General features: G+C 57.8%; 1 protein-coding gene across 11 annotated transcripts in view; it reads right to left on the reverse strand.

The window, feature by feature from the left end:
* The window catches only part of KIF1A (kinesin family member 1A), a 39,196-nt gene extending 16,794 nt beyond the window's left edge, over positions 1-22,402 (reverse strand). For 3 of the 11 annotated variants that reach the window (XM_026036336.1, XM_026036335.1, XM_026036334.1), the window contains exons 1-25: positions 22,297-22,402; positions 18,485-18,561; positions 17,855-18,034; positions 17,399-17,464; positions 16,583-16,761; positions 15,791-15,902; positions 15,474-15,551; positions 15,161-15,226; positions 14,727-14,744; positions 14,223-14,298; positions 14,031-14,109; positions 13,455-13,597; positions 12,927-12,953; positions 11,050-11,261; positions 10,770-10,849; positions 10,145-10,220; positions 7,798-7,877; positions 7,364-7,470; positions 6,804-6,887; positions 6,445-6,625; positions 6,265-6,337; positions 5,900-5,993; positions 4,890-5,038; positions 3,815-3,993; positions 3,575-3,712 (exon numbers count right to left, since the gene is read on the reverse strand). In XM_026036336.1, the coding sequence (XP_025892121.1) occupies positions 3,575-3,712; positions 3,815-3,993; positions 4,890-5,038; positions 5,900-5,993; positions 6,265-6,337; positions 6,445-6,625; positions 6,804-6,887; positions 7,364-7,470; positions 7,798-7,877; positions 10,145-10,220; positions 10,770-10,849; positions 11,050-11,261; positions 12,927-12,953; positions 13,455-13,597; positions 14,031-14,109; positions 14,223-14,298; positions 14,727-14,744; positions 15,161-15,226; positions 15,474-15,551; positions 15,791-15,902; positions 16,583-16,761; positions 17,399-17,464; positions 17,855-18,034; positions 18,485-18,561; positions 22,297-22,402 (2,660 nt within the window). Of the gene's footprint in view, positions 1-2,302; positions 2,558-3,574; positions 3,713-3,814; positions 3,994-4,889; positions 5,039-5,899; positions 5,994-6,264; positions 6,338-6,444; positions 6,626-6,803; positions 6,888-7,363; positions 7,471-7,797; positions 7,878-10,144; positions 10,221-10,769; positions 10,850-11,049; positions 11,262-12,926; positions 12,954-13,454; positions 13,598-14,030; positions 14,110-14,222; positions 14,299-14,726; positions 14,745-15,160; positions 15,227-15,473; positions 15,552-15,790; positions 15,903-16,582; positions 16,762-17,398; positions 17,465-17,854; positions 18,035-18,484; positions 18,562-22,296 lie in introns of all 11 variants that reach the window. The other 8 variants (XM_026036342.1, XM_026036341.1, XM_026036340.1 and 5 more) reach the window with 5 other exon arrangements.
* Positions 22,403-22,862: the final 460 nt, after the last annotated feature.

Genomic DNA, 22,862 nt, shown 5'->3' on the forward strand with positions numbered 1-22,862 from the left:
AATTTCAGAGGAGTCAAGTCACGGGAGCAAATGTAACCCCTCAGCAATCATCTCACACAGGACAGTCCTGCCAAGGTTGTTCTGGGACCCTGGAGCAACTTCCCTTCCGGACAGGGAACATATTCCCATGCCAACCCCAAATGACCCCTTGCCAGCGCTGGTGGCCCGTAAACACTTCCCATTTCCCCATGGGCAAAAAGGGTCTCAGCTCCAGCCCRGAATCCTAGGTGGCCTCCTCCCTGCTCAAAGATGACAAAGGTGACAGATGGCAGGGCCACCCCGCGGGGCACCTGGCTGAGAAGAGCCTGCAAGAACCTGTCAGGAGGTTCCTCATGAGTATGAGGCTTTGGAAAGCCCTGCCTGTCCAAAGGCTGCTCTGCCGCCACATGGAGCCCTGGGGCAGCTCATCCTGAAGGCAACTGAGACCAGGAAGGTAAAGGGGGGAGGAAAAAGGGAAGAGGAGAGAAGGAGGAGGGAAGAGAGGAGAGGGACAAGTGTGTCACTAGAGGAAGGAGGGYAGGGACACTAACCACAAGATTGGTGAGGTGCAAAGATGGCATGCTCAGACCAAAGAAAAGCCTTTCCAAAGGAAGACAGAAGTGAAAGAACCCCAATTTTCGCTAAAGCTTTGGAGAGAGAGAGCCAGCAGCTAAAAAAAAAATTAAAAAAATAAAGAAAGAAAATAAAAAAAATCAAAGACAAGGATCCAATCATCAACCAATCAAAGCACACTTCACGAGAAATGTGATCGGCACAGCTGCTGCGCGGGGAGCCAAATCCAGGTCAGACTCAAAAGAATTTGGACAACTCCAAAGGGAAGAGCTCCTGGGAACATCCCCCCAGCAGCAAGGAGGGGGCCGCTGCGTCAGGGGCTTGGTTGGCAGTTTGGTCTGTTTGTTTTTCAAGATGTCCCCGAGAGAGGGAAAAAAAAAAAAAAAAAGGAAAAAAATAAAAAAAAAAAAAAAGGTGGAAGAACCCAGCTCTTTCGGTCTGAGGCTGCAAGACTCGTCCCCCATCTCCCTGCGCTGCTCCTTTCCGCTCCCCACCTCACTCCCGCTCCCCAGCTCCTAGTTGTCAGCGGAGGAAGGAGGAGCCGGCGTTGGACACGCTGGCCAAGAAGAGCCGCAGCTTCATCATGTCGGTGGACACAGGGCTCTGCACCTCGACATGGAGGGGCCACTTCACAGAGGCCCTTGGGGAGCCTCTTGGCTTCCCAGGGCTTCCCACCGCGGCGGGTGGAGGTTCATGGCCCTGCTCYGGGCACAGGGGCCCGTCCTGCAATGGACAATACCTGAGGCAGAGCGAAGCGAGCCAGCATCAGCCCTGGCCCTTTCGGGCAGGGCGGCTGTCGACTGCCCGCTCTCCAGGTGCGGATGGTGCTGTGGAGTCTGCAGGACTTCTCCAAGCCAAGACTGAACCAGCCTGGCGGTTCCCTATCAAAAGGCAAGAGAAAGGAAAGCACTTTTCCTTCTCTGGTGGGGAGGAGAAGCTGGAGTCCCACAGCTTGGGTCTCCCTGGACGGACTGCTGCGAGACCACAGGGAAACCACTCCTGTCCGAAAGCTGGACAGCAGCAGCAAGACAAAATAGACCTTTCTAAGGAGACCTCCTCGCCCTCCCGAGCCCCGGATGCTCCTTGGCGTCCCGAGGGCTCCTGGAGAAATGCTCCCGCTTCTGCTGCCAGCCTCCACTCCTCGCCTGGGGCCGATCTCTCCTTGCCTCACAGCCCGCTGCTCCCCGCACTGCCCAGCCCCACTCCTCACTGTGCTCGGACATCAGCTCGTGTCCACCAAGCCCCTCGCCCGCAAGCAGGTGCGTCCCCCCCAGCTTGTGCCACCGCCAATGTGCCCRCCAGCCGTACAAGGGCTGGCAGGAGGTGGCCCTTGCTCGGAGGGATGTGCCTTCAGAAGGCTCCCAAAGCGAGACCCTGACACACGTGCTGACCGAAGGGGACTTCTCCAGGTGGGTGCCAAGGCGACAGGAAGCCTCGCGTGTCTGAAGGGCCCCTGGGCCGCTGTCCCGACACCGGGGAGGCTGCGGGCCCTGCCTGACAGGCCTTCTGCAGCCCCGGCCGCCTTGGCACGAGCTGCCTTCCTCGGCGCTCCCCGCTGATGGCCAGGCTCCCTCGTGCTTGCCACAGCCCTACCTCACCGGCCCTCGCGTGGCCCCGGCGGCCGAGGCTGCCCCGGCCGGCCGGGCCACCCCCTGTGCCTACGGGACACGTGCCACTCGTGTCAGAAAGCAGTCCCCTCATGCGAAAGAGCTAGTTCCTTCCCAGCATGCTCTCCTAAGACCTCACCAACCTTCCTACTAAACTGAACAGGGGGGAGCGGTCGTAAAACGGATCCCGGCCATCACACAGCGGGCACTCCGGAAAGATGTCTTCCTCCAGGTCCTCCGCCTCCTCCTCCTCCTCCTGCCCCTCGTGCTGCTCGTCAGCAGGCTCGGTGATGTCGGAGTCGGGGTTCGAGAAGGTGGGGGAGGGGGTGAGATCAGCCATGCGCTCGCTCATGCATGTGTTGAAAAGAGGAGAGCTGTTGCAGCCAGAGATATCTGAACTAAGGTTAGTACAACAAGATAGAAGACAGGTTAACACCAGCTGTTCCAAACAGAGAGAGCAAGAATAGGAATTTCGCTTTTTTCTTTCTTATTTTTTTTTTCCTTTTTTTTTCTTTTTTTTTTTCCTCCGCTTAAACCAAGGGACGTGGGGATATAAAAGACCTGCCCATCCAGCGAGTCTTAAAAGGAAGCGTCCAAAGGCCGCCGGCTATAAAGCGTGGAAAAACATGAACAACTGAACAAACTGGTGCGAACGGTGGGGGATTCCCAATGCTGGCCTTGCGGGGAAGCCGGCAGCGCCGGGGAAGGACGCCCGGCTCGGTGACGCCGCTGCCATCGAAGGGAATCGCTCCACGGGTGCCACGTGGCACGAGGGGTGATGCCTCCACGCCACGCACGTTTGGTCGGGTTCTGCGGGGCCGCTGCCCGTCTCGGGGCGGTCTCCCCTCACCGCCGGCGCCGCATCCCTTCCAAGCGGCGTGTGGGAAGCACATGGAGACGCATGGCACGTACCGCACGGTGCACACACAGATGCTCAGACAAGAACGCCCACGTGTGCGCACACACAAACACACGTCCGCGTGCCCACGGGACTAGGCAGCAAGGGGTCTCAACCTGCCCTCCCGCCAGCCGCCCCTCCGCGGCCGGGCTGCCCTTCCCCAGCCCCACGTCGCCAAGAAGGGGAAGGAAAGGCCGGCCAGGCCCCCCCCGCCTCCCACCAGCGGCAGGTTGAGAGCCCAGGCCTCGTGGCAGAGCTTGCCGGAGGCAGCAGGGAGGTTACCCGTGGCTGGTGGTCCCGGCACGGTCCCGGCAGAGGAGCGTCACTGTTGGCACGAGGGGCTCTGCCCACYGGCCTTGCCACTGCAGGGGCTCAGTGCTCTCCCCAGGGGCAGCTGATGCCTCGTGGTGCTGCCCTGGGGACAGCGACGCCCTCTGCACACTGACGCCAGCTGCGTTCCCTCCTGCACGGCTGCCTTTGGGCGCAAGATGCATTTGGGAGGAGCCCAAGCACTCACCTGCCAACCAGCCTGAACCACGGGAAGCGGTCATAGAAAGGGTCTCCGCCTGTCACCACATTGTCACAGTCCTCGATGACGCTAGAAGGCACTTCGGCTGCACGGTCRTACATCTCACGCATCAGGTCCAGGCGCTGTCTGCAGGTAGGAGAGGAACCCAGGGGGCAGTTATGAGAAAACACAGCTGGCTCAGCCCTCCTGGAGCCCACACCGGCCCAGCAAAGGCATCTCCCACCCTACCTGAGCTTTTCCAGCGTCCAGTAATGCGTTGCTCCATTCTTCTGGTCTTGCACCTCTACAGCCACAATGGTACGGGGGAATGGCCGCTTCTCCCGGTCCTTGGCAGCATCAGGAGGCAGGAGGTCAGGAGGGAGAGGCGAGTACAGCGTGTCTGTGAGGAGCACGAACTGGAACTGGACCTGGAAAGGGGCACACAGRGACAGCGACCCACTCATGAGTGACTTGAGGGCAATGGGCTCCCTGCAGTACCTTTAGCCTGGGGGAAGAGTCTCGTGTGCTTTCTGAATCTCCTGCAGCAAGAAGAGACAYTCCTTCCCTTGAACAACACCTGCCCACACAGGGTCTACCTTGTGTCCTTTGCTGCAGCTSATCTATGTCAAGTGGAAGCTCTAAGAACTGACTTACAACTAACAGAAAAAAAAGGATTATGGCCCATTTCTCATAATAGCAGAACTCAAAATGACCCTTAGGTGGTTGCAAACAAGCACAAGGAGATGCTCTATAGTCCACTGAGGAGGTAATTTTGCCCAGCAAAAACATTAACATTTTCAAAAGGCAGGTGCATAAATCCATGCGAAAAAACGGCTCAGCAAAGGTTAATCATGAAAATAGCCGTCTGGGTGAAGAATTCCATGAGCTCCAAGTCCCCGGAGGCTGGAGAAGTTTACTAGGGAAGTGTCACAGTCTGCCTGTGATATCTTATCCCTCCTGCATGGGAGGGATGGGACCCAGGGGACCGCCCTGGGCCTCCATCTGGTTGAACTCCTGGGTCAAAGTGACCCATGTTCTCATCCAGGCTGCTCATTCTTGTGTTTTCCAGTCTTTGAGAACAATCCAGCACACTTGCCTTCCCTCAAGGATTCACCCCTGTGGGAACACATGCATGCTCATGATGGTGCCGTGCCACGAGCAGCCTGCTGCAGCTCAGCCCTTCGGAACACAACACCCGACCTGCTTGCTCAGTTCACGGGCAAGCAGAGGTGCTAGTTTTCCTGCAAAGCAGGGGAGTGAGCGCAACCTGAAACACCTCGGTGATGGAAACCAGAGACTGCAGCCCGTGGCACCAGCTACTTACTTTTTTCTTTAGCTCCACGCTGATGGCGTTGGCTTCTTTTAGGAAGATGGCATTGCCCCAGAGCAGGTCGCGGAGAGAGGTGAACTGGTACCACTTCCACTTCCTGAAGGCCCAGAGGGCTAGCTCGAACTCCCGCTCGGTCCACTGCACTGTGGAGACACGGGGGACAGTCACTCACCGCATGGCACCGAACACGTGCCCGGCCCCAGCTGCCATGGCGAGAAGGGGGGACGTTGCGGCAGAAGCACCTAAGGGACTACGGTTTGCTCTTCTCGCTCCTTAGCTCCTTCCAGAGCATCAAGACCTACTACGGTGAATGGTGCCACAGRGATACCACAAAAGCACCTTCGCCCAAACCCCAGAAGACCAGGGATGCAGGAAATGGGATGGTTATTCCATGTGAAACAACACTGCCAGTTCCCAGACACCTTCTGAATGGAGCATGGTAACTGAACACAATCCTGCAACACAYATTTCACACATCTGGGGCCATCCTGTCACTTTGTTCAAGGTGTGAGTACAATTTTTGACAGCTCCACAGTCCCTCAGCAATTCCAGGGAGTTTTACCATGGCTTCTGAGCCAAAGAGAGTCAAGCTGTGGGCTATTGTACAAAATATTGCTAAGTTCATCCTCGAGGGCGAATTTCTGATCTGCTGCCCTTTGAGAAACAGAACAAAGAGTTCTCAGAGACGGGAAAATGGTTCATGAAATATCCTCCTGGCTATTTTCTGATAATCCTCAGAGAGGTTCTGCAATCATAGCTTGCACTGTTGACTCTTTCTGTCTTCATTCTAAAATCTTTCCTCTTATCTGTTCTTAAGCTCTTTTTTATTAACACTTCCTGAGAAAGGTTGACGGGAATGAGGTAAAGCTGAGACTAGTGACACAAAGCCAGCTCTCCTCTCCCTCCAAATACATCTGCACCCAATATATAACATAACACACCTGGACTTGTCCTCTCCTGCCTACCCACCATGTTTGATCTCTCCTTTGTCACTCAACACTCACCTTCATCTTCAGGTTCTTCTTCTTCCTCATTGGCCTCAGGATAATACCTGGAGTCCATTTGCTTCTGCAAAGCTTCCAGTTTACTCTCATAGTCCTAGGGGAAGCAAGAGGAAGAATGATGCCACTCCCAAAGCCTGATTTTCCTTGATACTGACCACCTTTTCTGTCACATCACATCTCGCTTTCGTCCCTCCCTAAAGAAATCCAGCCTCCTTCCTCCTCCAGATTCATGATCATGGACAGCTCCAAGATTCACACAGCAGGTCTCCAGAGCACCTTTGCTTTCTGAGAAACACAACCATCTCTGGCAAGCCCAGCCCAGCCAGGACCTGGCATGTGAGGAAGAGTCAGGTCTGGCCACCTACCAGCCTCTGCTGCTCAAGAAGGTAATTGGCCTCTTCCCTCTCCTTCCGGTATTGGTCCTCCAGTTCCTGAAGCCTGAGAGGGAGGGGAAGAAGAGCATGACAAACCTGGGTATAGATGTCTCCCTCCTGCTGGCTGACTTCTCTCTTGTCCTTCTCCTACTGCTGTGTCCCACCCCTCACCTCTGCTCCATCTCCTGCTTCATGTCGATGCCCTGCTTCTCCAGCAGCTCTCGCTGCGCAAAGGCCCAGTCCACAGGTTCCGCGGGCGTCTCCGCGCACGGCGTCCGCTCCCGCTCCTGTCGGGCCTGCTCGGGGTGGTTGAAGCGGAACACGTGGCTCTTGCCCATGATGATGCGGTTTCCTGGGGGGGTGCACAGGGAAAGGGCTCAGGGCTGACCAAGGAGGAGCCCAGAATTCATGGAAAGACCCACCAAGCTGCAGGGGCCAAGGGGGTGATGTAGGTTACAGCAGCTGCACCGTGTTGTCAGGGCCCAGGGTTCCATGCCCCCAAGTCAACCCTCTTCAAGTGCGGGTCCTACCTGATCGCAGGACACTGGGCTCCGTCACTTTTTTGCCGTTCACGTAGGTGTCAGCGCCTTCACAAGGCTCTAAGGTCACAATTACTGGAGGGACAGCAAGAAGGGGAGAGAAAGGGGAGGGTACATAAGTCACGAGTGATGCCACAAGATGATAGGATTCCACACGAGGGGCATCCTGGGTCTCCTGGAGCATGGGGAAAAATGGGCTGCCTCAGATGGTACCCCAGGCATGGAGTGCTGGGACACTAGGGTACCCCAGCAGCACCCAAACCTGGACAACCAGCAGGGAACTCAACATTGCTCAGCCAGTGCCATGTCAATCAGAGCAGCCCAAGGACCAAGAGCAGGCAGAGACTAGACAGGATCAGATGTCCTGCACCTCCAGCCTTCCCAGACCCATCTTGCAAGGGATTTTCTCCCCAAGGGTGGCAGGACTCSTCACCAGCCCGGGCAGGGACTAGCACAGCCCACGGCAGGTACTGGCACCCACTGGGGACACTCAGAGGGACCAGGGTGTGGAAGCAACCCAGGGACATRGGGCCTCTTTGAGCAGGGAGTACCTTCCCCTCCACTCCTCGTGTCGCTGCGGAAAAGGCAGTGCTCTTCTTTAATGAAGTGTCCGCTGAGAACGATGTCCTGCCTCTTCTCTGCGTCTTCCCGGCCAACCCTGCCAAAGGACATACAGCTCGAGGCTTCTCTCCCCTTCTTTACCTCAGCCCTTTTGCAGCCTCCGCTCAGAAACAGCCTTTCAACTGACCTGAGCAGTCCTCAGGGCTCAGTGAGACCAAGGTCCCTAATGAGACTGCCCTCGCAATGCACATTTCCCCCCATGCCGCTATGTCATTTTGGTGATGTCCAGAGGACTGCGTGCCCAGGCCAGAGGCAAGAGGGCAGGCTCCCTGCTTGGTACTCCTGTGCTCCACCTTGTAGCCCACCTTGGACACATGCTGCYCTGGGAAGGCAATATCCTGAGCTGTGGGCTCTTGCTCCTCACCTTGTTATCCCATCCTTGATATAGTAGAGAAGGCACTCCGACATGAGCGGGTCTTCGTTCAGGTTGACCAAGTGGGGTGTCTGGGAGAGAGGAAGAAAGCGTCAGCCCTGCCTGCTCCTCRTGTATGTGGTGAGAGCCTGACTGCCCCAGAGCTCCCACACATGGCCTGGATGCTCAGCACGCAGGCAGAGGCTCCACATGCTCCTCCATGCAAGGATTAAGGGTTATTCCCCCCACCTTCCCTCCARAGAGCCAACACTTAGACAGCAGAAATCAGAAATCAGAAGTTCAGAGCGGGTTTGCAACCCCTTGGTCCCTGCCTCTTAGCACAAGGGCTCCACACACGTTAGGAAACCAACCTCAAAGCCTCTCTGGTGACCACACAACGGGCTCTGCAGTGACTCCCTACCAGGTCAGCCCTCCACTGAGCAGGACCCCTCTGTCCACAGCCACTGATAAACCAACCTGTGGTGCTGCTTCTGGCCTAACCTGGAGAGCCGCTGCGTTGTACATCAGATCCAGGGACAAGTGATCCTAAAGGTCCTACAAAGGCTTTAGTTAAAGCTCCACGTCTTCACGTGTCTTAGTTTTCCTCTTCAAAATGCTGTGGTCGGGGCAATTTTTCCCAGGCACTGGTGCCATCACAGGCTGCTGAGGAAAACTAGCACTTGTGCATCCGCACGTGGAAAACTGGCCCAATACAGAGCTAAACACTTCACAGGAGGAGTCCTTGAACAGACATGGCTGTTCTTGGGCCTCTGGCCAACGACCAGGCAGGACCCTGATAGCCTGTGGTGGGTGTTTGCAGCCTCTTGTGTTATGCACCTGACAGGATGCAGCTGAGATGGACACACTTCCCACRCAGGCAAAAATCTTAGCACTGAGATCTAAAAGTGCCTAGTTTTCTTCTCCTGATGATACAARCACAGATGGAGCACCCAAAGGGACAGGTTCCTGTCTGGATGTTCATCCAAAGCCTGTGGCAGAGTGGAGATMTGGACCTGTTTCCCAAGGCTGAGCTTCTCCCTGGCCTCTTTCTTATCAGCTGCCTCACAATGATTTCTTTCCCAGGAGCCAAAAACCACTCCATTCTCGATGGGAGGAGCATTTCTCCCCTGACCACAGGCCCCTGCAACTGGAGTTAGCTCATCCGAACCACTGCAGAATGCTGTGACTGCAGCTTCAGTCAGGAGGCAAAGTCAAGGGGACACTAACAGGTGAAGCTCCGAGTTTTCCAGAAATAGGAAATGAAATTGTAAGAAATATCAGCCCGTTGACACAAAGCATGCAGAGATTTGCCCTTCGGAAAAGAGCACTGAACCCTGACTGATCCAAGAGATTCTCTCCGAACAGTCCAGGAGAGCTGAAGATCAGCGGGAAATGCAGGCTCTTCTCCACAGTAGCTGCCAGGAAGAAGCTGGCCGTAACATTTCACGAGGCCTCTCTGAGCACACAGGTAGCCCCTGGGCTTCAGGGAGGAGCTCTGAAACTCTTTAGCTTGCAATTTTTCTCTGGATTTGCAAGGTTTGCTAATAGAAAGCAAATGTTTTAACTCCCATTGAGCTCCTTAGGGTAATAATTACACCAGTGAGGGCACCGAGCAGGGCAACAAGGTCCCTGTGGTTTGCTCTCCATCCAAATGGGCTTGGCCAGCTTTCCACACCAACCTTCCTTGCCAGCAGCTGGAGAAGCCACAGCAGTTTCCACCCACTAGAGAGCTGGAGAATAAACAGGCACCAAGAGCACCACAGCAACCCCTTCCTCCGAGACCAACCTGTTTAGGGGAATAAACCCCTACGCTTTCTACATAAACATCGGGGGACCTAACAGGCAGCGGCTGAGACAGAAATGAAAAATAAGGAACACGGGGTAAAAAAATGTTGCATTAGCCACACTGGGACAGAGGTGAGGAAGAGCCCAAAAGGTTCAGCACTKGGGGCCATGTGGAAGCTGGGAACAGACCCTGCTCTCCGGGACTTTGCATGGTCTCAGCAGGGTTGCAAGGGCTGCATCTGCCAAGACATGTGGCCGGACCAACCGTGGCAGAAGCTGAGGGCTGCTCTCTGCCTTGCCTTGGTGTGCAGAGTGTCCCATTGCATTCATTTCTATCAAAATAACCGCCGTCAAACACCAACCTGGTTTGTTTATGCAAGCATTGCACTATGAAGCATATGCTTCAGAGTGAGCAGCCCACTGTAACCAAAGGGCAGTTYGTACTGCAGGGGGCTAATCAGAAGTGACTGGGACTGGTCTGTTGGGACAAGGCAGGGCTGAGGGGCTGGAAACTGGTCTGGGGGTGGAAACTAGTCTCCTAGACTGTGAAGAAGAGGTTAAGAGCTTATCCTACCTTCTTAGGAGAGAAAACACCCAAGGTGCCTCCGTCCTCCCTCATGGCCACCCCCATTTCGGCCAACAAGGCTTCCCTGAAGGAGCAATGGAGAAAAGAGGCTGTCAAAGCCATGTGAGCCCCCCACCCCAGCCCCACGACCGTCACCATCCATTGGCCTTGGAGAACAGGCCAGAGCAGTCCGGAGCAGCAAGGTGCTACGGTAAGCTGGCCTTGGGTTAGACTATGTCTCTACTGGTGGAGCTCCACTTTCCAGTTCTGGCTCAACTGGCAGCCATTTGGCTGGGCTCTCTTCCATTCCCAAGTGTGGATGGCTTCACTCACACTACACAGCCTGTGTGAAGTCCCAGGGACAGTGCTAGTCGATCTGGGACAGCACTGGGCCAGAGTGAGTGCTAGAGGAGCAGGAGGCAGGAGGCAGGCCCATGCTCTGACCTGGGTTATTGTGCTGCTGGGGACATCATAGCCTTGGTGCCTGTCTCAGCTCTGTCTGTGCCTCAAGAGCATTTCTCAGAGCAGTCTGTGTCCCTAAATGCTAATATGGCTGGTGCTGGAGCTGCGTCTCACTGACTGAACTGCTCCAGTGAGCCACAGAAGAGGCGAGAGCCGGCGTCGCCTCACCCACCTCTCCATCCGGATGGCTTCTGTCCTCCGCAGCTTCTCCTCCCAAGTCTCGTTCAGCTCAGCAATGATCTTCTCCGTTTCCTGGTGGACACAAGGCACAGGTTAACATTTTGCAGGGGCCACAGACGGTCAGGACCCCGACTYATCAAACCAGGAGTCCGGGAGGGTCGGCGATGTCCCCAGCACCGCGCAGCCACTACGTCTGCCACCAGAGCACCAGAGAATGCCACAGGTCCACGTATCACCCTTCAGGAGGGCACCACATCTTCCCGGGCTCTTACCTTGAGCCTTTCGATGGCCTCTTCACTGCCTGGGGCAAACATGATGCGCTCGTGGAGGCTGGCGACAGAGGCCGCCCGGCTGGACAGGGCTGACAGGGAGGAAGAGGGGCTGATCCCGGCAATGGCATTGGTCACTGTGGAGAGATTGTCAGGGCGTTGACTCAGTTCAGCCACTCTAGGGGTACTGTTATTGTTCTCAAAGTCGGACACATCTACAGGCGGGGAAGGAGAGGAACGGAAGGGAGGAAAGACATATGGAGAGGAAGAAGGAAGAGAAAGAAAAAGATAGAGAGAAAAAAAGCTGTTGGGAAAAAAAAAAAAAAAAAAAAAAAAAAAAAAAAGCCAGGTTTGGCAAGAAGGAAGCCAGGAGCTAAAAGAAAAATGCATATGCATGGGCACAGCAGCACAGGCCAGCAGCAGGGTGAGGGACACTTGCACCCTCCCTTCCCCAGCCCAGTCGCCTACCCCGAATCCCAGGCAGTGCCTGCGGTGCCCGGAGCGGCTCACACGGGCTTTGCTCCCCAGCGTGGCAGGGGAGCAGGCACCAAAGAGGGTGGGGGGTGGCACGAGCTGGCCCTGTGATCAGAGACGCTCCGGCTGCGGAGCCCCGGGCAGCCTGTGCCCAGCTTGGTGCCTCAGGTCGGAGGTTGCCAGCGCTCGGGTTAGGCAGGGTGGGAGCAGGCAGCGTTAGTCAAAGCTCCCATTTCCAGAGGACTGGAGCCCTGTGTTGCTCTGTGTCTCCAAAAAAGGGGGCAATGGCAGGTTGCAGGGGGAGTTCGGGGGGTTCTCGTAGGGCTCCGGCACGTGGAGGGACTGTGGCTCATATCAACGTCTAGAGATCAGTGCCCTGTCTCCCTGCCAGGATCATCACAGGCCGGTTTCGTGGCGGGGGCACCTCCACATTCCCTGTCAAGGAGCCATGGCCAAACCTTAGCACTTGTAGTGGGTCACTGCACACCTCCCCACCCACCAGCTGTTAGCAGAGGGCTCTGTCTCAGCGTGCCGAGCACAAGGCTGCGGTATTAGTGTCTGGAAACCACCTGCCACCCATCSATGGCCCTGGCATTGGGCGCTGCGATGGTACACGCACCATTCCTGCTCCACAAACAAGCACGGGAACCTAAACCCAGTCGCTCTGGGAAGTCTCCCCACCAACAAATCTGCTCCGTTCCTCTGCTGAGCGCAGGGCAACCCTCGGCAGGACTGGTGCTGTGTCACTGGGGTGTCTAATGCCACCTGCACTGGGTCTTGCCTGCCTGGTTCTGTTTGCACCCAGGAGCATGGCCAGTGCCTTCACGAGCAGACCCAGCAGCAGAGACCAGTGTCAGKGCCAGCAGAAGCAGCAAGAGCAGCAGAAGCAGGAGGAAACATAGTTACAGCATGGAGGAAAGAGTCCTTCGGCAATCGGTCTCCATCACCTGCATGTTGGAAGGTGCTGAATACAGCAGCAACTTCCCACCTGCAGGAGAAACCCAAGAAGAGTCCTGCGCAAAGCCCGGCTGAACACAAGACCCCTCTCCTTGGGCTTGTCCAGCATGGAGCTGCCACCCAGGCCTGTGTTCCCTTAGGGCAGAGCCAGCAGCAATGGGAGAGGCCGGGCAGCTCAGCCCCTGAGGGAGGCTGGAGGACCCCTCTCAAAACCCCACATGCTGACCTGTGGATTTAAGGCAACAAGGCAGGGGTTWGAGCCCAGGCACACAGCACTAACCCTCTGCTGATGCCCCTTTCCTCATGTCTGCCTGAGAGCAAGCCCACTTCCAACAGCCAGCGCTGGCTATTGGAGCCCTTTCCCATGCTGTACGTATGTTCCTTGGCTATGCCTAGGTCTTCCCAAAGCAATGAAGCCACACAGAATACCAGTGATGGGGAATACACACATTTGGATCCTCCTGCAGCAGGGTTGGCTAAGAGAGAGAGAGAGGGGGCAGGGAGCAAGGAGAAAGACAAAGAAAACAGAACAAGAGTAGGTTCATCTCAGTAGGCTTTACGACCACCTGAAAAGCACACGGAGGAGAGGCCATGGTTGAGCTCAGCCCCAGGGATGAATTCCTGGCACCTTTGCGGGTCACATCCACGGGGAAGCTGAAGGGAGGACACGAGGATGGGGTGGAGGTGGAGGGGAGAAGGTCTGTTGGGTGTAAGGTACATCCTCTGGCTTTATGGGAGCAGCAGGGGAGTCACAAACACGTGTGGGACTAGCTGGTGGATGTCCCAGCTGGTGTAGTGATAGTGGAGAGGAACGGCTACACCTCAGTGATGTGACATTACTCCATGGCAGGGYGGGCAGTGAGACGGCTGAGCCACAGAGCAGGATGTCGGGCAGCTCCAGGCATGGCCCCGTGGGCTCGGTGGGCAAGGAGAGAGCAGCCCAGCACAGCCAGGAGTGAGCGCAGAGTGGTACGTACTGTCAATGATGTCCCCGAGGCCCTGGGCATAGAGCAGGTCACGCAGGCGGGCCACCTCGTCCTTCAGCTCCCGGATGAGCTTGTTGTTCGGGTCCTCATTGATGACAGCGTTGCAGCGGATCTGCTTGGCACGGTCGGCATATCTAGGGACGGGGCAAGGCAGGGACAGCCGTGGGGAGGCTGCCCACAAGCCTCGTGTGGCCATATCCAGGCCTGGGACAGCAGGGCTGGCCAGAAGGGCACACAAAGCCATGGCTGCTGGGCTGCATGAGTAGTTCAGAGCCCACCCCAGCGAGGAGCCCTTCCAAGCTGCAGCTCACCAGGCAGGAGACTCCTACATGTGGCAGGGTGCAAAACAGGGGCTGCTGTTTGGGCAAGCGTTGCCAGCAACTCCTCACGACAGTCCTTTGGGCCTCTTACTCGAGGTGCCAATTGCACTGACCTCCTCACTGCCTTCCCATCGTGGGCAAGGGATGCCAGGGGAATAAAGCAGTGAGGAAGGTGATGGGAGCCCCTGCATTTCAAGCCCATCCTCTGCTCTCAGGCACTCAGGCTGACCTTCATCCCAGAGCCTACCTTAAAGTGCTGAGGGTCTCGTCATAGTTGATATCAGCAGGGCTGAGAGCAGCAACCATTGCAGTCCTGGAGTTGCCCCCTGCCCAGAGAGGTACAACTGCTTCAGTAAAATGCTGGTCGCCGAGTCAGACGTCACCTCCCTTCCCCMGTCATGCTCTCAAGTAAGCCCCGTATCGCCCATCCCTTCCTCACCCAGGTTCTCCCGGAGCAGCCAGGTGAGCACAGAGTCCCGGTACGGGATGAAATCTGTCTTCTTCTTCTTCTTGTTCTGGAGAGGGGAGAGTGAAGGGAGGTGTTGTCAGGCTCCCTGCTCTCTTTCAAAGGCAAGTTCACCATCGGTGGAAGCCAATCTGCGAGTAAAGGTTGGTTGCCCCCMGCCACATCAGGCTGACAGCAAATGGCTCTGTTCCTCAGGAGACAGTGCCCTCAAAGGAGGACTGTCCTGCTSCACCACAGTGACCTTGCCTCTGCAGTGCACTAGCTGGTCTGGGAGCTGCTTGAGGAGGGGTAGAGGGGCAGAGTGGACCTGCAGAATGGGCCAGGACAGCTACAAAGTGGTGAGGACATGACCCGTATTTGTCCAGAGAAACCCTCAGAGTTTCACCTGTAAAGGGCTTTGTGCAAACCCCCCTGCTCTCTACAGACAACCCACCCGTGATAACAGCCAGCCCCACTGCGTCCCGTTGCAGCACGTACCTTATTCGGCCCCGAATCCTGCAAAGGAAGCAGAGAGGGTGTTTACACTGTGCTGGAAGCAGGGGCTGCCGGGGGAGGGAGCTACCCCCTCCCCTTCGCTGGCATTAGAGCAGAGCCGAGGACCTTGGGGACACCGTCTGATGAGAGGGGCTCCCCCAGCCTCAGTGACATTGACAGTGTGGGGTAGGATGGGACAGATCTTCCCATCCATCAGAGCCAGGGTTTGAGCAGAGGGCACCCAAGCAAACACGAGGTGCAAGCAGGTAGGAGGAAGGAGCTAAAGGGACATGCTTTCCCCACCCTGTATGGAGCAGTATCCTTATGTGGACACCTAGCTGGGAGCAGGGCCAGGAGCCCGGGCTGCCTCCCTGAGCGCATGCACACGCAGTGAGGCCCTCCCTCCCCATGCCCATCACCCTTGCGAGGGCACGTACCATTTCAGCCAGGGCAGAGATGACTTTCCCAAGTGTGGTCAAGGACTTGTTGATGTTTGCTCCTTCCTGATGGAACAAAGAAACACCCAGATGCTCAGGTGCTTATTCCAAGCAACACAGATGGCCAGTAGGCCAGGAGGATGGGGAAGCCTCGCTACAGCATGACATACTGGGCTCCCAGCACCTCCTAACTGGAGCTTATGGACCTCAGCGTGACTCAGACAATGCCCCCCCATGAGGACTTTGCAGTCAGCACTGTGGTATGTGGGGAATTAGGAAGAGGAAGGCCACAAGCTCTGAGCTGCTCTCTCACCTTTAGTCTGGTGCCCTTTGCGCCCGTTGAGTCCGCTCGCTCGCTCCCTGCCAGGTCCACCAGGCTGATCTTGCTGACCTGCRTGCAGCAATGAGGCCCTTAGCCACAAAGAGAGAAGCCCAGTGGCCTCCCCAAGCCCTTGACAAACCCAGCCAAACCCCAATTGCACCTCCAGGGCCTGCAGTGCCCTGCACTGAAAGGAGGCAACAAACCCATCATGCAGCATGAAGCTGCTCAGAACGCAAAGGTGGTGTCTGCAAGGTCATTGCTGCAGTAGGTCGGCCAGAACTGTTGGGCAGAACTGGTCCCGCTCTCACCTTCTCAGTGGTGATGTCCGTTTCGGCGTCATGCCGTTTCTGAGTGAAGATGATGTTGAACACAGCGTGGGAGCGGCTGCTGGTTTCGTTCATGTTGGTGGCAGCCACGGTGCTGTGGGGAGAAGATGGCAAGAAGGGATGACAGTCATCAGTGCCAGGAGGCTACAACAGCTGCTGCTGGCACCTCGACTAACTTCAGGAGAGGCTAGTTTGCAGAAGGCAAATCTAGCGGCCACCAGACATGACAGGACTCTGGTACCCAGGAGTCAAGGTAGCTCAGATCCTACCTCTTGTGTGGGGCAGAGGGGAACTGTCCCCCTTCTGGTGCCAACCTCTTGTAGAGATGCAGCCCAGCCCCAGGGTTGGGGACCCCTTGGGGAAGCTGGGGACTTGAGCAGGCTTTGGACCATGTGCAAATGTCCAGACTTTCACCACCTGTTTCTGGGGTGTTTTGATAGCACTAAGGAGACAACATGAAAACAAGCCAGGTTCTCCATCTCTAGCACRTTAGGCATGAGGTAACTGTCATCTCCGCAGCAGCCACACTGGGAAATAAGGCCAGAGGCAGTGGTGTGGCCTGAGCATGGGGGAACCAAGTCCTTCTAGACCTTTCCAGCTTGAAAGGCCAGYGCCTGGAAGCAGGGAACATTTGCTGCCTGATGTGAGATTGGAGAGACCCAGAAAGAATGTGTTTCCCAGAGAGCCAGGGCAGGAGGTTACGCAGAGCTCTCTGGAGGTGTCTCTCTGAAATCTGGTTCTCCTGAAGAACTTCTGTCCTGCTTCCCCACTCACCGGGCCTTATTCCCAGAGTCCATGAGGTCCTGGATGTCATTGTAGGAGGTCACAGCCAGCTTGGAGAGGTCCTCAACATAGGGGCCCATCAGGGGGTGCTCCCTCACCCGCAGGTTGCCTTTATTCTTGGGGTTCAGCAGGTCCCTCACGCGCTCACAGTATATCTCCATGTAGCTCACCTAGGGGACAGGATCAGCTTGGAGGATGCAGGACACAGGCACCTCCTGGGGTGCATCCAGCCTCAGCCAAGYTCACTTTCAGTGCTCCSTTCCAGCCCAGCAAATGAGTACAGGCAGCAGAAAGAGGCCTCAGAAGGASCCCCCCGGCTGCCCAGCAYCCCRAGCCCAGGGACGGGGATACTCTGGAAACCAGCAAGGGGGCCTGTCCGCACCCCAACATGGGGAGTCTGCACCCCGACACAGCCCCCATCAGCTCAGTGGGTGTCCACAGCCACCCATCCCTGGGGGACATGGAGCTGGTGCTATCCAAGCAGGCCGCTCACCCGGCTGGTGGCAGCAAAATAAATGGGCCTGTTTTGTCCGTGCGTATCTGCAGGACAGGGAGGGGAAGGAAGATGGAGAAAGGATGGACAGAGTTCTGTGCATGCCTGATACAGTGGTGGGGTATGCTGGTGACAAACAAGAAACCAGCCAKGGTTTCCATGAAAATCAATAGGGTTTGTGCTCCCCTTAAAGTCACTCCGGACTCCCCTGGTCCACGGAGCTGGATGGGAGCTGCTGCAGGGCCGTGTTTGGGCTCTAGCAGCCGCATTCCCGGGAGGCCGGTGGCAGCCTCCGCAGGGCAGGTAGTGCATACCTCCACAGAGTAGGACATGTTGTCGTTGGTGGTGTCATTGATTCGGGAGAAGAGGTCCTCACAGAGCTGTACAGAGAAAGAGGCCAAGCAGCTCAGGTCCCACTCAGAGGGCAGTGCCCACCTGGGGGGCTCCCAAGCCATGAGGGTTTCTGACCTTGCCCACCTCCTCACGCCCTCAACAACCCAGAAGAGCAGARTGGGAAACACGGTCACTGCAGAAAGCAGCTGAAACGCCCCCGCTCGTGTGGAGGGGCCCCCGTGCTCAAACAAAGCCTCTTCTGTGCGGCACAGATCTCTACACAGAGCAGCTCTCATGCCCCAAGTATGAATCATTTTTCTCTTGCCATGACACCTCACTTGCCCCCTCTCGCTGCCCGCTCTCCATGCCCTCCTTGCCRTGCGTTGCCCTTGGGCACCGCGCATGGCCCGCAGCCCCGTGGCCCAGCCAGGCGCTACCTGTGGGATAATGCCCTGCTGGTCCTTCTCTTGCTTCCCCATCATGGTGTAGGATTTTCCAGCCCCTGTCTGCCCGTAGGCGAAGATGCAGACGTTGTAGCCTTCGAAGGCATGCTGCAGCATCTCCTCGCCGATGTCGCGGTACACCTGCTTCTGAGACGCATAGTTGATGTCCGCGGGCTGCAGGGAGCACAGGGAGGCAGAGAAACAGCGAGGAATTAAAYGTGAGAGTGTCAGCGGGAACCAGAGGGACTCGACTCCTCTCCTGGACTCGCTGRGGGATTCCTGTCACCTCCCTGAAACTGCAGAGCCTGGAAGAGTCACAGCCTGAGTCACTGCCCTGGGAAGCCTCTTGGGAGTCACGTGCATCTCAGGCAGGCACAGAGCACCCTGATGCTGCTGCAGGTCTGGGGAGGAGTGTGCAGATTTGGGTGCTGCTGGGCTGCATCCTGTCGCCCAGCTCTGGTTCCTGCCAGGGGTTCCTGGGATTGGGGGTTGAAGGCAACAGACCAGAGGAGCTCCGAGGCTCCTGAAGAAGAGCAGAAGGCTCTGCCCCACTAAACCCCTGAGGGCCCTGAGCTGAGAGAGCCCTTGGCTAAAACCTCTACAAGGAGATAACGCAGCACTCACCGTGGTGTGGGACCAGTAGGAATAGTCGAAGCTGAAGCTTTTTGGTGTCTCTTTGGGCTGCTTTGGGTTCAGGATAGCTGGGGGCAAACAGATAAGAACATGATGAGAATCTCTGTCTTTTCCCCACCGAGCTGGCAGCTCGCAGGCTCCTGCTTTAACCTGGATGGGTCTGGCCATCCAAAGCCAACACACCATGACCATCCTGGCCGGACACCTCGGCAGAAAAACCCTGTTCCTTCCCCCGGACACAGCCACTTTCACGAGCCCACGGAGGACCCAAGCTAAGAGCAGGACTCATCTAGGGAGCTCCCAAAGGTGCGTTAGAGCAGCTGGAGGGCGAGCAGCCTCCCCAGCCTTCCTCCCAAGGGACTCTGGGCCTCCCTCAGCTCCTGCCTCCATCTCCCTGTTTGCATCTGGCTCCGTGTGCTTCATTTCTCGCTACTTGTTTCTCCTCCGGCACCAGCGGGGTGATTAATGTGCTGGGTTAAGCTGCCAATGGAAACAAGGGCCGGCTTTTTCCCATCCCCGTCTGAAAAGGACGTTGCCATGGAAACGGGAGCCTGCATCACTTCTCTCCCTTGCTCGCTCTCTTCCTTTTTCTTTCTTTTTTTYCCTCCCTCCYGAAGAGTGCTTATGATTTTTTCTTTCCCCTCTAAAATAACAGGAGCGCAGAGAGATGCGTCAGAAGTAACTCCAAACTGCGGGAGAATCACGAGACGCAGCGAGCGCSCGTTTGGGGCGACTTTCACCCGACCTTCCCGCGTGAGCCGCTGCCAGGCGCGSGTAGCCGTCCCCATCCGCGCCCCCRCGGGGRCAGCCCCACAGGGAAGGGCAATGTGGGGAAGACCCCAGCTCAGTGGGGCTCGTGGGCCCCTCTTGTCCAAGGCAGGGATGTTTCAGCCCCATGACAACACGCTCGCTGCAGAGCAGTGGAAAAAACCCCACAGATGAAACCAGGAGGCCGCAAAGCCTCTTTCGCAAGGCACTTTGTACAAGCTGGGCCCTAAATTAATGATGAAGATTCCCCAGGTGCCCAGGGGTTGCTAGGGAACGGCCTTGGGAATATCAAATTGGCCGATGTGTCCTTGAAAGCCGAGGCGACGGAGAGCGACGGGGAAAGGAGACAGGCAGAGGCAGAGCCGAGAGTTCGGAGACGGCGGCTGAGCTGCCGTGGGCCTCCGGATGAGCATCCCGGCTGCTCTCAGCTTCCYGGATCCGTAGGGACGAAGGGCTGGGGAGGGATGAGCGGTGTCTGCAGGCTCAAGAGCCCTAAGCACGATTCTGCAGCGGCYGTGGCCGCCAAAATGAGCCCTGGTGCTGGGTGACAAGGAAGGGATCAAATTAGGCCACCTCCTGCATCCATCAGCTCTCTGCTCGCTGAGTGAGAGCCACGGCCACCGGCGCCCTTCGGTCCATCAGTCATTGCAGGAGGCCCTTTTCATCAGGCTTGGTCATGTTCTCCAGGTGTCTTCTAGCTCCCRGGCTTGCTGCGAGACACGGAAGGGCAAAGGGAAGCTCCCGTGATGACGCCCGGTTGGAGCCAGTGACCACTTAGGGAGAAAGGGCCGACCCGATGGGAAGGAGGGTTGGGCTGCGGGCGCACGGAGTGTCTCTTAGACCGTGTCCCCAGGGCACCACGGGGTCTGGGTCCCACTGCAACGGGAGCTCCACAGCGACAAGAGCCCCACGGGAGGCGCAGGGGAGGCCCAGGCCAGCCAGGCGCCCTCAGCTCCGGCTACCTGCCGCATCCCAGGAAGACAGCAGCTAATTTGGGTAAGCAGAGCCACTCTCCCAGGGGAAGGGGTCAGGAATAATGTCTCCATAGCAACTTCCTCATCTCCGTGAGCTGGGGCGGCCTCGCGTAAATCCCCAATGCCGGAACGGCATCGCGGGAAGGGAAAACGGGGCGCTGGCAGGAGCTTTGTCCCTCGCGAAGCCACGGCAAGCGCGGCGAAACGGGGCACGTGCCAAAGGAGGACGGGGAGGCGCCGCATCACGAGGCCATTCCGCACGCCAGTGCAATCCCGCGCCGGGCACGGGGCGGATGAGGAGCTGGCGCCTGGCACCTCCTCCAGCTGCAGCTGCCCAGATGGCCGGGAATGCAGGGAAGGAGCCGGCCCCAGGGCCACCAAGCGGAGAAATCAGGAGGGCTCCTGCGCTGAGTTGCCCTATAGAGYCAGTGAGGTAGCAGGAAGGTGGAGAAGGGGCAACCACTGAGCCAAAGGGAAACGTGAACCACCACGTCCTGGGTTGTTGCCAGAAGTTACAACCTTCTGGAGACCGTCAGGAGGCTTCAGGATGGAATAAAAGGCTGGGGAGAGGGCTGAGAGGAGAGCAAACTTGGGGGAAGCTCAGAGACACATCCCTCCTTGCATTGCTGGGTGGAAGAGGCAAGAGCAGAGGCCAGCAGCTTCCCAAGGCTCTGCCATTCAGCCCAGCACTTGCTATGGGAGACATGGCTTTGGCCAGAGAATATTAATGGCCCAGCAGGAAGAAAGCCGGGATCTTTTCCTCCCGGTTGCCACATGGGAGAGTGAAGGGTGAGCGCTCGGCTGCGGCGTGGGCTGAAGCTGCCAAGAAAGCATGCGGGGGCTCTGGACGCGAGGCCACGGCGCGGCCACAAAGGAAAGGCCGGCGTCAGCGGGACGCCGCGGCGCGGACCGGGCCCGTGGACAAAGGGGCAGTGTTGGCAGGCCGGCCACGGCGCGAGCCGAGCGGTGACACGGGCTGCAAATGCGGGGACCAAAAGGACTGCAGTGAAGGGCCGCTTCCTTCCCGCCCTGGCAGCCACACCGCTCCGGTCGATTTAATCGACTTTGCATAAAAATGACTGTCCGCAGGGCATGCTGCAAATGATCCCGGGCAAGGGGGTGCCGGAAGGGATGTCTGGCCCCCAGAAATACCAGGCTCACCCCCTCCCTGCTTCTGTGCAGCCCCTGTCCCCTCATGCCGAGCGGCGCCGCTTTGCACATCCCTGTTCTCTGGCTCTTCCTCCCCTCTCCTGGAGCACAGGGGCACAAGTGCTGAGCTGGTGCAGCCTGCGGAGCTGCAAACACCCCCCTTTCATCCCCAGCGCGGGGGATTAGCCGAGGGTTTGTTGACTCCTGTTTCAGCGGGCGAGAAAACGTTGTTGTCAGCAAAGGGTTTGCTGGGAACGCGCCGCTGCCCCGGGACAACCCGCCCCACCACCCGAGCTCAGCTGGGCCACACAGAGGAGGAACCAGTGCCCGCTGGCCACCCAAGGACACCTTGATGCCTGTCCCTGTCCAAACCACGCCAGAGATGCCGATGGGGCCTCTCCAGCTTCGAGCAACCACCAGAAAGCTTCCGCAAGGAGAGGGAGGCAGGACAGATACACAGTGGAGGCTCCTTGAGGATGACGCAGGCCCTGCTCCAAGGCTCTGCGTGGCCTCGGAGGCCTTTCAGCTGCTCATCCCCCGCTGCCCCCAGGGGTTYGCTGGGGCTGTCGAGGTGCCCTGGCCCCCCACGAGGGGCTCCTCTCCCCCCTGCCCTTGTCACGCAGCCCAGCGGCTCTGCAGAGGTGGCGGCTTAACCCACCGCCGGTGACGCCTCCGGACACGCAGGAAGGAGGGAGCTATTTTCAACACTGCCCCATCCAGGAGCTCGCAGAGGGGCAGAATTCAGGTGCCTTTTCCCCCTGTTTCCAGCACCCAGGCTCTGGGGCGGTCGTTGGGAGCCCTCATCCCGCTCGTCTCCAGCCCCCCCGTGGCATCGCGTGGCAATCCCACTGCCCCAGTCCTGCTTCCACCCTGATCCCAGGGCAGCGCCCTCCCCGCTGCCCTGCTACTCACTCGTGGTGCTGCCCGACATCTGGATGATGCACTTGGACTCGCGGCTCATTTCGCGGGAGTTGAAGGGCCGCACGCGCACGGCCACCTTCACCGAGGCGCCCGCCATCCTGGCGGCCGGGAGCGGGCGCTGCGAGGGGCGAGCGGGGCCGCGCGGCCGGCGTCCTGCAAAGGGGGAGAGCGGCACGTTACGCGAGACGGCCCCGTCCTGCCCCGTGGCCACGAGGGACCCTTGTCCCACCCTGCTGTCATGAAGGAACCCCCCCGGCCCACACAGCTCCTCCGTGGTCCCTCACCCTGCCGCGCGGTCATGAGGCACCAGCCCTGGCCCACACATCTCCTCGACGGCCCCTCGTCCTGCCCCATGGCCATGGGGGACCCTTGTGATGCCCCACTGCGAGGCACCAGCCCTGGAGCTGCATCCCCCCTTGCTGATGGAGACCAACAGCCCCGGGCCCTTCGCAGCACAGCACGGAGCCTGTCAGTCAATAACTATTTTCTGCTTAATCTGGCTAATCCAGGAATCAATTTGCCCTCAAAGCGAGGGGGCATCTCCACACGAGGAGCCG

Source organism: Nothoprocta perdicaria, unplaced genomic scaffold (genome assembly GCF_003342845.1).
Source record: "Nothoprocta perdicaria isolate Ctin4 unplaced genomic scaffold, notPer1 scaffold_177, whole genome shotgun sequence".
NCBI lineage: Eukaryota > Metazoa > Chordata > Aves > Tinamiformes > Tinamidae > Nothoprocta > Nothoprocta perdicaria.